This window comes from Ischnura elegans, chromosome 6, assembly GCF_921293095.1.
Source record: "Ischnura elegans chromosome 6, ioIscEleg1.1, whole genome shotgun sequence".
Classification (NCBI taxonomy): domain Eukaryota; kingdom Metazoa; phylum Arthropoda; class Insecta; order Odonata; family Coenagrionidae; genus Ischnura; species Ischnura elegans.
In genome coordinates this window covers 51,915,531-51,930,145 of record NC_060251.1, presented here as the reverse complement: position 1 = coordinate 51,930,145, position 14,615 = coordinate 51,915,531, and the positions used below count along the sequence as shown (strand labels likewise).

General features: G+C 36.2%; 1 protein-coding gene across 2 annotated transcripts in view; it reads left to right on the top strand.

Moving 5' to 3' along the window:
• The window catches only part of LOC124160670 (WD repeat and FYVE domain-containing protein 3), a 118,683-nt gene that overhangs the window by 93,824 nt on the left and 10,244 nt on the right, over positions 1–14,615 (top strand). For both annotated transcript variants that reach the window (XM_046536634.1, XM_046536635.1), the window contains exons 43-52: positions 1,310–1,565; positions 3,617–3,828; positions 3,974–4,106; positions 4,780–4,933; positions 5,127–5,361; positions 6,185–6,408; positions 9,874–10,133; positions 10,423–10,650; positions 12,176–12,367; positions 13,034–13,406. In XM_046536634.1, coding sequence (XP_046392590.1) covers positions 1,310–1,565; positions 3,617–3,828; positions 3,974–4,106; positions 4,780–4,933; positions 5,127–5,361; positions 6,185–6,408; positions 9,874–10,133; positions 10,423–10,650; positions 12,176–12,367; positions 13,034–13,406 — 2,267 coding nt within the window. The remainder of the gene's footprint in view (positions 1–1,309; positions 1,566–3,616; positions 3,829–3,973; positions 4,107–4,779; positions 4,934–5,126; positions 5,362–6,184; positions 6,409–9,873; positions 10,134–10,422; positions 10,651–12,175; positions 12,368–13,033; positions 13,407–14,615) is intronic.

Sequence of the window (14,615 nt, the reverse complement as noted above, 5' to 3'; positions counted from 1 at the left end):
GCCTTCACTTCTCCACGTTGGAAATGACACTGCTTAAATACCTAAACGCCATACTGATTATAAAAAAATAGTCTCATGTCTATGCTTGTCGCAATTAAAATTAATGAAAAAGTTGACGCCGTATGATCACAATGAAGACAACAAAATATACAGCCATTACGAAGCCCCGAACCCTGGTCCCCTGGGTGGCAGCCTTGAATGCTACCACTACCCCACCTGACCCATCTGCTGAGTGGTGCGATATCATGGAACTATACGCGGCTTGTGAAAAGTACCGCATGAAAATTAATTAATTACAGCCAAACTAAGGCCCATTCAATTGAAACAGTTCAGTAGTTCAATAGTTCAGGGATGTGTTCACCATTCCGAAGGCCATAAAAAATACGGCATTGAAAAAGGCGGAGCAAGTTTCATGGTCTCTCCTTGTTAGTGAAGAAATGATCAATTGTTATAGTTGAAATTATATTTAAAGTAGGCGATAAAAACTTTCTTCTCATCTTGTTGTTATCTTTGTTGGTCTAAACTTTTGCACAAATAATCACTAAATATGTTGAAAACCTGTTCACCTTCCTAGCATGAATTTGTATCTTATCGTTCTAGAGTAGCTGATTGCTTGGTTTTTCCAGTTTCCTGTTTTTTGGTTGATTTGAATTCTCTCACAATTGACTTTATTTGATTCATGATTTTGTAAAGAACTGATGGAATTAAGAACTTTTAAAAATTAGAATTAATCCATTTGGAAAGCCTACTAATGCTGTCAAATCTTTTCTGTGAAGTAATTGAATTATTGCATGCTGCTTGAGTAAGAAACATGAGCTCAGAAGAACAGATCCATGTATAAAATAAGTTAGGTTTTAGTGAAGTAAACAGTCCGATTGCTTTAATTTGACATCATTGGGCTCCGCTGTTTTTTCATATGTTTTGAGGATAAAAGGTCCACTGTTTGTCAGTTCCAATTCCTGTTTGATTCCTGACATTTTTTTGTTCTTAATGAAGTGCTTCATTTTCATTGAATACTTTTCAGATGTTATTAATGACTTTTAGTAAATTTATGGTGAAAATTAAATTAAATAACATATCAAGTTATGTCATTAGTGATTGGGTCTATGACATCACTCTTTTTAAAGTATATAATTCAAATTGTGCTCTAGCAAAGTTTTGACTTCTGGTTTTGTGCAAATTATTTCAGTACTGATTAATTTTTGATTTGGTTCCAATTTTAAATCTGAATTCAGGAACTGGTAGAACCAGCGAACTATACCTACACAACTATACCTACACATCCCTAATGCTTTTTATTTTTATTCAGGGAAGTGCATAAACGGCGATACCTTCTTCAGCCAATTGCTTTGGAAGTGTTTTCTGGGGATGGAAGAAATTATTTATTGGCATTTCCTCGCAAGATACGGAACAAAGTTTATCAGCGCTTCATGGGAGTGGCAACATCCATTGCTGACAGTGCACAACAGTCAGTAGCCGGACAGAAACGTACAGCTCATGTGGAGCAAGGAGCTGGACTCTTTTCCAGTCTTATTGGAGAAACATCAGTTACTCAGAGATGGGTGGTATGTTTCTTGCTTTAATCATTTACGTCATGCTTTTCTTTCAGTATGTTGAGTATATCAGAGGTAGTGATGGATTATATAAAATTTTAATGGATATTGGGGTGATAATATCAAATTTAAGCTCCTCTGCAGGGTTTATTACTGGTTGAAATCTAAATAAATGGCTACACATTATGGGTATTGTTTGCCCCTTTTCTCTTAAAACATCTGGGGAAAAGAAATGGGGGGACAACATTTGAGTGCAATAGGTTATTTTTTTCCAAAATTGAAGGCTCAAAAATTCGCAGAAGGACTTCATTAGAAAAAATACAAATACTCATTCAAAGTGGACCATATTAATCCAATCCTCTTATATATGTACAGTGGAACTTGGTTAGTACGTTCCTCCTTAGTACGTTTTCCTCCTTAGTACGGCGATTTCTCTCTGTCCCGGTACCATCGGAACAAAATACAGGTAAAAGTATTTGGTCAACACGTTTGAAAAAATTGCGCTTTCCTGGTTAGTACGCTCAATTGCTTGGCGTGACGCAACCCGCAATTCGTTCTCTAGTATCTTCTTAAGGGTCGTAAAGCTCCGAATTCATGATTTAATGTATTATTACTAGCCATTAAAATTCTTACATTCATTCCACATCTCTTTCTTCGACCGTGATTTATCCAAATACATTACTCAATTCTTATGACGTGATGAATAATAAAATGCAGCCATTTATCAGGAATGCCTATGTAAAACTGCAGCCAATAAGAAGCCCCAATTTTCCCCACCCCAAACTCCTCACCTTCTGTTGCCTCTGGAGTGCCCACTGCGCACAAATTTCACGAGTGGGCAATTGTTGCTATTGCACGAGTTATCAATGATGAAGAAATGAGTTTTATCCAATTCCCACTTTTTCTAAAGCAGTACTGCACGTACTCCATAAACTCGACGTCAGTGCTACGGAGTACGTGCGTATTTGACTACTGCTGCGGGAGCAGACAATGCTCTGGATCTCCACACGAAGCTTAGCTTAAAAATACTTTATCTCGGCACGAAAGCAGACGACATAAAACAAATTTTTAAAGTAAATTTCAACTGTATAATGTAAAATCTTCTTGTAATTACGTCCTAATCTAATAATCTTTCGTGTTATTAATCGATATAACAATCGATATGGTTTTATTCCAGAAGCGAATGTGTACGGCTGTTGCCGTAATTTAAGGTTAATATAATTTTGTCCAATTTTTATGATGCTTAAAAACAACCAGTGGACATACTCAGGGTTGTTGTTATATTCTCCGAGTATGCTGTGACAAAAAAGAAATGACTTAGCTTTACTTGTCCTCTTTCTATAAATATATATAGGGTAAATCACGGGAGAAAGACTTAAAAGCCGTTTTCATGTACAGTATATGTCTGAATATAGTCCCCCCTTTTTTCCAAAAATGCCTGTGGTAAAAGTAAAGGGGGGGACTATATTCAAACGCATTTTTTTAACTTTTCCCGAAACTGAAGCCTCAAAATTAGGGGGGGGGACTATATTCAGAGGGGGACTATATTCGGAGAAATACGGTAATTGTCTTTGGGAAATCTATGAAACATTGTGACTTTTATTCACATGGTATTGTTTTTCAATGTAGCCTCCATTTTCTTTATTTTAAAGGTGAAAAGAGTTCAGGAAGGCGATCCTACGAGAACTACCGATAGTAATTGTAATTATGATGACTTTTCCACAGATTGCAATCACCCCGACTGCTTTTTTTTACTTTCCTCGTTAGCACGTTTTCCTGGTTAGTACGTTCCTTTTTTGTGGTCCCTTCAGAAACGTACTAAACAAGTTCCACTGTATATCCTTTGGGTTAATAGATTAAATGTGAAATTGTTGTTGAATTGTTGTCTTCCCTTGTGGAAAAAGTAAGAAATATTTTTATCTTCTTGAATAATATGTTTATATTGTCGACCCAAGAGCAGTTGCCCTTTAAAATTGAACGTAAAGATGGAAATTTTATATGCATTTATGGATATAGTAAATATTCATGTGATTTAAACATTGTTATTAATTTTCTTTTGGCAGAGAGGCGAAATCTCAAACTTTCAATATCTGATGCATTTAAATACGCTTGCTGGTCGATCATACAATGATCTGATGCAGTATCCAGTTTTCCCATGGATACTTGCTGATTATGATTCAGAGGAAGTGGACTTAACTGATCCAGCTTCATTTAGGGACTTCACTCGACCAATGGGTGCACAAAGTCCAGAGCGGTTGGAGCAATTCAAGAAAAGGTATGTCCTCAATCCAAATTTTTTATAGTAATGGAATACTACTTTGAGAATTTAAAAAGACTTTTGGAAATAAGTTTTATGCTTCATTTATACATCTCAATTTCGTGTGTTTTGCTTTTTACAACATTTTATTCTTCTTCTTCAGGTATAAGGAATGGGATGATCCTCATGGAGAAACTCCTCCTTACCATTATGGAACACATTATTCATCTGCAATGATTGTATGTTCTTACTTAGTGCGAATGGAACCTTTCACTCAACATTTTCTGCGGCTTCAGGTAGTTATGAGTCTCTGGAGTACAGTGGAACCTCGTTAAAGCGAGTACGGGCTATAACGACACCCCCGCTATTACGAGATATAGCCGATGCACCGTCAATTGACCCTATAATAAGCGTGTTAAAAAATCGTTTTTACGAGACCCTTTCGGTGTTGGCTCTCGCTATAGCGAGGGTTTCACCGCCGGAGGACTTTCATCAAGACTCCTTAACCTCTGTAATTGCTAGCGATCTGTTAGAAATGAAGTTAATGGAGTGCTCAGTCTCAAATTTATGTGGTAAACTGCCGTTCGATAAATATAATGATTGACGAAACAATGCTCTGCATGATTTTTATTCAGTGCGGCGCTTATAAATTGTTTGAATAGTTAGTCGTTATTTGTCTAAGGAAATTTAGTGATGCAAAAAAACATCGCCTTTCGTCTGGATTTATGCTTACGTTTATCGGATAGATGTTTATCTGTCGCCGCACCACTCCTGTTCCTGTATATCTGTTCGCAACAGGTATATTGGCTATTATTTGCTCCACCTCCGGTAAAGCGACAATTCGCTATAGCGAGTGTTTATTAGTGCACCGTGGGGTGTCGTTATATCGAGGTTTCACTGTAGTTAGTTTCATGCCACTTTTTCTGTTTCATTTACTGTTTGGATATACTAATGTAATGACTTTTTCAGGGTGGTCATTTTGACTTGGCAGATAGGATGTTTCACAGTATAAGGGAAGCGTGGTATTCTGCATCCAAGCATAATATGTCTGACGTGAAGGAACTTATTCCAGAATTTTTCTATCTACCAGAATTCCTTGTCAATTCAAATAACTTTGATCTAGGTAAGATTCAACTAATCCTTGTAGAAATTGTCTTTGACATTTTAGCGATTAAGAAACATATCCAGAATTTTTCTACCTATCAGAATTCCCTGTCAATTCAAATAACTTTAATGTCAGTAGGATTCAAATAATCCTGACTGAAAATGTCTTTGATATTTTTGTGATTACTATGAGCATTATTGTTGTTTTACAGGGTGTAAACAAAGTGGAGTTCAGCTTGGGGATGTTGTTCTTCCTCCTTGGGCAAAAGGAGATCCTGTGGAGTTCATAAGAGCTCATAGGCTAGCTTTAGAATGTGATTATGTGTCACAAAATTTGCATCATTGGATTGACTTAGTATTTGGTTGTAAGCAAACTGGACCAGCAGCAGCTGCTGCAGTAAATGTCTTCCACCATCTTTTCTATGAGGGAAATGTGGATATTTATAAGTAAGTATAAGTTTTTGCATGTCTGGAGCATAGTCTGATTAAAACGTGGCTGGTTGAAGAAAGCTTCAAGTTCTCAAGTTTGAAGACCACAATTGCTATTATCCATTTCAAAATTAAAGAGAGACTCAAGTTTAAATATAAATTAAATTTGAATGCTCAGAGATGAAACAAGTGCACTGTTATGTCAGATGGCTGAAGTAAATTTTTTTTCTCAATTTGTGACTTCATTGCTTTCACATTTCTTTTGCCATTTTCCTCATTTTACACTTTCATCCATTTTGTTCCTAAAAAATTAGGGTCTATTTGAAATTAAAAAAAGGGGGTTGTGCTGTGTTTTAGTGTTGCATCTGACCAAGAGCTTCGTTTAATTACTATCCATTCCATCCCCAAATTTAATTAATACTTTAGAGAACTTTCATTTCAACAGAGTCAATGGTGGATTATATTTGTGACTATATGTAATGTTTGTCCTTAATTTATGCTTTTGCAATTTAACCCTCATTTGATTGTATATGCATGTGAGCTGAATGATGCCTAAATTCTATTTCATGATTGAAGGCATGATCACAGTTTTAATCTTTTCTTTGTAAATTTACTATTATGATTTTTTCATCGTCATTGGATATAGTTCGTTTGAATGAAGGTCAAAGCAAACATGTAAATCATTTATACCATGCATCATCAGGAGGCACCTCTTGCATAATCAGGGATGCACTAAGTTAAGAATCATTCGTTCTTCCATAATGTTCATATTATTCCAGTATTCCTCCCCGCATTCCTTCCATACTGATATTTCCATTTATGATGAATACGGTTTTTTCAGCATTGATGACCCTTTGAAGAAAACGGCAACCATAGGTTTCATCAATAATTTTGGCCAAATCCCCAAGCAATTATTCAAGAAACCGCATCCCTCTAAGAAGATCAGCCATAGGACGTCAGTGATTGATCCGGGCCCAATAACACCTGGTTTGAGTTTTGCCTGTGGTGATAGGTTGTTCTTTCATAATTTGGATAATCTCAAACCATCCATGCAGCCCATCAAAGGTTTGTGAAAAACATCTGCCAAACTTATGTGCAACATATACAGGATACGAAAAATGTTATTATGAAGTTCTCATTTTTACGAAGTAACTTGTTGGTCCTGACGAAAAGGCTTTTACAATCTATAGTGGAAGAAGTGTTATTACAAAATTTTCGTTATTTAGAAATTACGAATCTCAGTCCCGGTCCCAGTGGTTATAAAATGAAATATATTACGAAAGCTGAGCAACGGCATTTAGGTGGATATGCACTCTACTACATCATTATCATTGTGCTACGTTTAAGTTCTCGTGCTTTTTGCCCAAGAGCGTCAATTATGGTTCTTTCTTCAGAAGGAGATACTTCAGTAACCACACAACATCATATGATAAGCTTTATTCCTGTGGAATCATGGTGACCCACACATTGCCGATCATAAAGTGGCCATATGATAAGTTGGCTCTTCTGACAAGCATTCAAATTTCAGAGATACGAATATTAAAAAAATTCAAGCGTGCCCGAAATTTCAAATTTGGCACCTACGTGTTTGGTGGGTGCAACATTGTGTGGTGTAGTGGAACTCGCACTTTGGGCACAATCTGAACAAAGTATCAATTTATCCCTAGTTAGTCAGGGACTGTTCAGCATTTCCCCCATTCTTCCTTCCTGAGGACAGCAAATTTTTTCGGCACCAGCCGCGTTGCATGTGCAGCTAGATCAGTTTGTCACAATCATGAGTTAACACAAAAGTGTAATGCAGTGTTGCATTCTGCAGAATAACCATGCTTCTCAATGCCTTTCACAGGTTCATCAACTTCTGAACAAGGTCTCGAATCGCATCTTGTTCGTGTATCGAGTATTTACTGTATTTGTTCAAAATTTATTCGCATGTATTTTCTTGCAATGATTCCTTAAAGAAACGCTCTTACGAAGTTTGTTATTACGAATCTCCAGTTTTTCATTCCTGTGAACTTCATAATAACAAGAGTTTACCATACATCCCTGTAGATTCAAGGTTTATCATTAAGTTTTTATGGCCAGGCAACACATGGGGATGACTAAAATTTAAATGAGTGTTTTTTCGTAGTTTATTTGCGAATAGAGTTGGGAATTTTTTTATCCCTGTTAATATACCTAGAAAATTTATTTTTCTTTACTAGTTGACTATTTTTCTTTATGTTATGTGTCTTAATATGTATTTTCAGGTGTCAAAGATAACAAAATGTTTCTTTTGAGTAATTCATTACTTCTGTGATTTTGTTTGATAATTTTCTTTCGTTTGAACAATGCTCAACTCCATTGCCTGTGTATGAGGATAGTTTTTTTTCTGCACCTTTCTTATTTCCCCTTATAGATAGAGGGTAGCTATGAAAAGGACACTTGGCTACCCATCTTAAAAGTAAAATTCTGAAATTATTTCAAAAGATGCTATTTCATTCAGTAAAATGGTGCAACAGATTTAAGGAATCTTCAAAGTTATATCCTTCCTAAGATTGATCTAATTACATACACCCATGCCTCATATAGCGCACGGGATGCTTTCCTTGGGGTCTTTGCGCTATATGACTTTGCGTTTTACGAGAGCGTTTTAACATTGGGAAGATAGAGATGCGTTCTTGGTAGCATAGGTGTTGGCTATCGAATTTCCTCTAAACCATATCTATTCTCATAAATAGACTTAGGAAATCTTATTTATGTAAATGTTTATTGTTTCAAATATCTTTAAAGATAGTAGGCATGCATTTAAAGACTTTTATTCACGTTAAAAAAAATTCATACGTGCTTTTGAAATTCCCTCCTGTCGTGCGGGTGGGCTAACATCTGCTATCTCAGGGGTTCGTAATGCATTGCAGGCAGTTGACGATTTTTCAAACCAGTCTAAAAACATCTATTGTGTCACCCAGGCCCTTTTGTCGCTCATCGAAATGACAGGCAAATGCTACTTTGAATGCCATTTCATAGCTAGCGGAGTTTAAGAATGATAAATCATTTTAATTTGAAGTCCTCCGAGTCATTAGCAGCTTCGTGAAACAGTCTTTAAATGCCTTGAAACCTGACCCAGGTTTTCCTTCCCTGAAAATGAATGAACGAGAATGCATTCTTTTCCCAAAGAATATCGTCTCGTCAACACTAAAAACTAGTTGAGGGGGAAAGGAGCCACTTTCAATCACAGCTTGGAGTTCATCAGAAAATGTTGTGGTGACTGCGCTATCAACACTTGCAGATTCACCTGATATCGCCGCACTGAAAATACCTGCTTGCCGTTTAAATTCTGGAACCAACCGGAGCTTTCACTAAATGTCTCGGAGCGATTACCACTCTCGTCTTTTTGCACTGATTCACTATGAACTTTCCGTATGTGTAGACCGCTTGGTTGAAGTTGGTGCGGCTGAGGTCACTGATGTTTTAACTTCGTCTTTATTCAGAATAAGGCATCGTGCGTTTAAACTTCCGCGCAATATCGCTTTGACATTCTCCATTTTCAAAGCAATTGACCTCATTCAATTTCTCTTCTACGTTTATGGTTTTCCTTGATAACTTCTTGATTTTTCTACCCGCATTCCTATTTTTTGCCATTTTCTCTTGGTTTTTACTCTGTATGGCTCTGCTGAAATCACCTTCTACTGCTGAACTGTATTCCTGAGATGCAGAGGGCCTACAACTGCTGGGAGGGAATAAAGCCATTGTGTTTGAGACTCTATAGCGGACCCTTTTATGTTTTGATGCTATTCATACATAACTCGGCCACCGCTCCATTTCTCCCCCGTGAATACCGATGACCTTGAAGGCTTTAGCATGGTCCCTCTACCTGAAAGTCAATCGCCTGATAACCTATGATGAAAAAAATTACGTCTCAAACTGTATTACTTAAAAAAAAAAACTCATTTCCACTAGCTCCACACTGAATTAATGATCTAAATTAACTATTGTCATTCTGTTAAGTAGAGAAGATATATTACTTTAGTAGGCCGGCTGTCTGGACCCAATGACAAGTAATACTTTTGGCTATTGCACAGCAATGTATTTCGATTAATCTTTAAACAAAAAAGAAGATTTGAGGCAAGCAATACTTTGAATATGCATAAAATGATAACAATTTCATGTGTACTTGGAGCAAGTTCACGTTTTATCATGAGAGCGTTAAAGTTTTTTGATTAAGCTACACTGTGTCACTGTGGTGCGATGTTTCCCCTAGGAACGAATTTGCACTATATCGAAATTGTGCTAGTCAAAATTGCTCTATGCGAGGCATAGGTGTATATTGATGGCCAAAATGAGTTTTTCAGTGAAACTGTCGGTCATATGAATGCTCATTTGAATAGGGGTAAAACTTTGACACTTGAAGTATTTGTAGGTGATAGTGCTCAATAAGGCATTAATAAAAATTAAAATCCAAAATTATATTTTAGTATGCTATTACTTATTATTAATACTGACTAAATAATTACTAGTCATTGTGTACTAATTTTTGCCATTCGATGATTTCAGAATTAAAAGGCCCTGTGGGACAAATACTTCACTGTGACAAAGGGACTTTGCTTGCAGTGGAGCAAAATAAGGTGCTAATTCCACCTTCTTGTAATAAATACGTGGCCTGGGGATTTGCTGACCATAGCTTGAGAATCGGGCACTATGAAAGCGATCGTGCGGTTCTTGTTTGTGAGGGTGCTGGTTTGCATCATACTGGAGAAATCCTGACATGTGTCTGCCCTAGTTCTAAACTAATTGTCACTGCTGGGACAAGTACAGTAAGTAATAGTTTCTATTTTAAGCTTTTGTGATTAGCTTCATTACGTGTGAATAATATCTAGAGATTTGATGATATTTGTAGTTCTACACACTCTCTGTATGAGGCATGTTCATGGCGTTTCACAAATAAGTTGAGTAAGCTTTAATCTTATTTCCAAGATGTGTAATTTACAAATTTTTAATTCTCACAATACAATATATTTTTATTTGGTGAATAAGATGAGAGTTTATTAATTACATCTCAAATGTGTCTTTGGTGTATTTTCTCACTAATTTTCTTCATTTTAGGTGGTTACTGTATGGGAATATGGAAAGAAACAGCTTAGTATAAAGCGCTCATTATATGGGCATACAGATGCGGTGACTTGTCTGGCTGCAAGCCCAGCTTATAATGTTGTGGTTTCTGGTTCAAGAGATGCTACTGCTATTGTGTGGGACTTATCTCGTTTGATTTTTGTTCGCCAACTCAGGGGACATGCTGCTCCAATAGCTGCTGTTGCAGTGAATGAATTAACAGTAAGTATTCTTATAAAATTATGGGGAGCTTGCATGGGTCGTCGATTGCTCTAAAAACTATTTTGAATAAGTAAAATGGATACATTAGCTCGCAAAATTACCTAAAGTTTCTCTATTCATCATCAAAAGAAATAAAAAAATTGACTTTAAAGTCGAGAAAAATTTCTCTGAGCCAACCACTGTGCGAAGACACCAGAGCGTTGCCGAGGCCAGGCGTGACGCATAGGTGCCTAAACAACCATAGGGAGTTGGGAAATACGCTGAGCGGATGCTGTAAAATTTGTTTTGAGGGAGTATTTAGCCGTTCATTGTCACTTTATTTTGTTCTGTTATTCTTGGGCAAGTTTTCCTATTGCTATTGTGCCACGATTGTAACTTGGGATATCAATAATGCGACATCGGGATGATGAAGTACAAGCTTTTCACTTCGTATGCTTTAGTTATCTGAAAAATAGATGATAACGTTGCCGCTCGTTGAAATGGTACACCTGAAATTCATCTACATCTACACAATACCCCACAAGCCGCCTAAAAGGCGTGTGGTAGGGGGTGTTAGTACACCAAAAATTGATGCCACAACCCTCTTGGAATTTGTTATGACAAATTATTGCTATACACCGGTGGCAAATCGAGATGTAAAAGCTTACGTATAAGTATTAGTATAAGCATTACTAATATAAAAGTATAAGTATCATGAAACGTGTACCATAAAATAATAAAATGCTTATAAACATGGGAAAATTGTAGCTTTATAATAACTCCGCCAAGATTTTCTATAACACTGAAATCACATGGTTTTAAAACGAATTTTAGCAAAAATAAAACCACTTTCATGGACCTCTAATGATAACTCTTGGCCAATATTTTTCAACCTTGTCAAACTTTGTGCATTACAACCACTGGCACTGTAATCATTAGCAGTAGCTTAACGGGAGATGTCACGTTGAAAATAACCCGATTTTGGCACAAAAAATATTCCTATATGTCTCCAATCAGCGAGCAAAAGTTGCATTGACTGGAATTCACCTCATAATACAAGCACAGGCAGTCCTAAACGACGAATTCTCCGGTACCTACGAATAAATGGATGAAGTTATTGTATATACAAGCATAGCGGTCATTATTAAACATCAAAATTGTTCTAATTACATACTTAAATGAATGAATCTAATGTCAAACCTTCATGTAAGACCCAGCCATTGTCAATGGATTTAATTAGAATCACGGACAATATATGCTATGTACTTGAAATTCAAAATATGTAATTGATAAATTTGTGTTTTGATTTTTGATTAGGCTACACTGCGTTGCAATGTTTCCCCGAGGAACGAATTTGCGCTATATCGAAATTGCGCTAATCGAAATTGCGCTATACGAGACATGGGTGTATTGTATTGCTAAATATCTTCTTTACCTTTGGTGATGATGCATTTTAGCTTGAAAATTGGTAAAAATAATAATGAGATTCAGTGATTTGGCAGTAAATATTTGTAAATCTCTAATCTCTAACATGAAATTATTCTAGGGAGACATAGCTACATGTGCGGGCACATGGCTGCATATCTGGAGTATCAACGGCAATGAGTTGGCGTGTGTTAATACTTGTGTGGGTAGAGCTGACCGTATGCAACAAATTTTGTGTGTAGCTTATTCGCAAACACATGAATGGGATTCTCAGAATGTCATCATGACTGGTTCTACTGATGGAGTCGCCAGAGTAAGTGTCTTATCTTTTAAGTGTCTTTCTCTTTCTGTCAGTTTTTGTCATCACTTTTATTGCTATAAATATGTTCAGTTGCATTGGCAAAACAATGAAAATTGAAATGAAAAAGGCACAGCGCATAAGCTACCAACCATCAGGAATTAAAAAAAAATAAGTTAAATACATTCCTTATCGTGGTATATTCTTTGTACTTCTTAATATTCTCGTAGAAAAATTTGCCAGAAAAAAATTTATGATGATATTTGTGTTTTAAGGATGCCGTTATCAATTTTCAAATGCATGAGTATTTGGTAAAATGTATTTATTTATTTTATGACTTCCTATTAAATTAGGTCGAATAACTACTCAAGTATTATTATAATCCATTTTCGGGTGTACGTCTGCGTGCTTAATATTTTTCTCAACGTTTCATTCCACTTACTGGGAACGTCGTCAGGAGAAATTCGTCGTCCTGACGACGTTCCCAGTAAGTGGATTGAAACGTTGAGACAAATATTAAGCACGCAGACGTACACCCGAAAATGGATTATAATAGTGCATCTAATCGCTGCGAAAACCTTAAAACTAATACTCAAGTATTGTAGTTAATTTCATTTTTTTATCAGCCAGTGTATCCTATTCCCTCTAATATGGTCAGTAATTAAAATATCCATGTTACAGATGTGGTCTGTGGACTTTGTTCAAGTACCAAATGATGAAAAACCAGTGAAACCAGTCCCGGATAGAGAGCAATCAGCAATGACACTAGAGGAAAGTGGGGAGATCATAAATACTGTGGAAGAAAATGCCACACAGCCTGACTCAGTTGAAGATGAATCAAGTGCTGCCAAAGTTCAGTTGGACGCCGAAGGAAATGAGGAAATAGGAGACTTAACAGCAACCAAAAGTGTGAAGGAAAGTGGGGAAGGCAGGAAAAAACTATTGAGTCAGGATGGCAGCAGTGAGGATGACGAGAAAAGACAGTGTGCAAACAGGGTAAAGGATTTTGTGAAACAAATGAGCATGTCTGGAGAGTATTCTACAGATGCTGGAGGTAAGTTATAATTACTTTATGGTTAATAAATACTTTTGATGATAAATAAAGTGCCATAAGGTGTAATACCATTGCATTAAGTATTCTGTGGACTCTAGTAATGTCAAGTCATACCACTCTACTGTCTATTAATTTCTTGTTTACATTGTAATGTTCTTGAGGGTTTCATCTAAATCAAACTTATGTAAATTAACCCACACCCTCTACTACTTAACCTTCCGTCTGGTGCAACGGATCTGACAGGCTTTTTTTCACTAGACACTAGGTGGCATAGACCCTTGATGCTTATGGTAGCTTTTTGTTTTGACACACTCGATGCAGCATTTCATTTTTTGCATTTATGCCGACAGATCAGTGGTGATTCATTCAGCATAATAATGCAAAATAATGTCACATTAAAGCAAAATAAAAGCATTATTACATGAATAAGATAGCCAAATAAAAAACTGATTTTATAGAATTCAGATGCTAAAATACATTACATATGATAATATTCAATAGCCTTAAGAGCACATTATATTGCACCTTGCTGGATCAATCCGGGGCCGTATGGCATTGTGTAAAGGTTATATACATAGCAAAGGAAACATCATTTTAGTGTTAGTGTACACTAATAATGGTGCTTGAAACTTTAAAGGTGTACCACTGAGCCATGCTAAGAGTTAATAATGTTTTTTCACATATGTGATTGACACACATTATATGTGATTCACATTTTAATTACTTTGAACCTTTCGTCAGGCACATTGTGTGTGAACTGTAGTGATCATTTGGATTTGATAAGTTTTTTTTCTGGTTACTTAAGTATCAGGAAATGCTATATTCTATTATGCTGAATAAATGGGATTTTTATTTTCAAATAGGAAAACAAAAACCAGAATATAATCAATATTATATATGGTAGTACTAATGTTGATAATTAACAAATGTTTATTTCCTTTTCATTAAAATTCATTTACAACAAAAATGTATGCATATACTCGATTAAAGCTATTGAAACAATTGAAAAAATGCACACACCACATAGTCGATAAATTACATTTCACTATCTCAACATTGGAGTATTCTATTGAACACAGTCAGGTTCCTCTAAGCCTGTTAAAAGAATAAATTCATTTTACAAATTGTGTGTAGGTTTTGAAGAGTAAGAAGTTGTTCTTCCTCATAGCAACTTCCTGTTCTTCAAAATTTCATGCAAGGATTTACTCA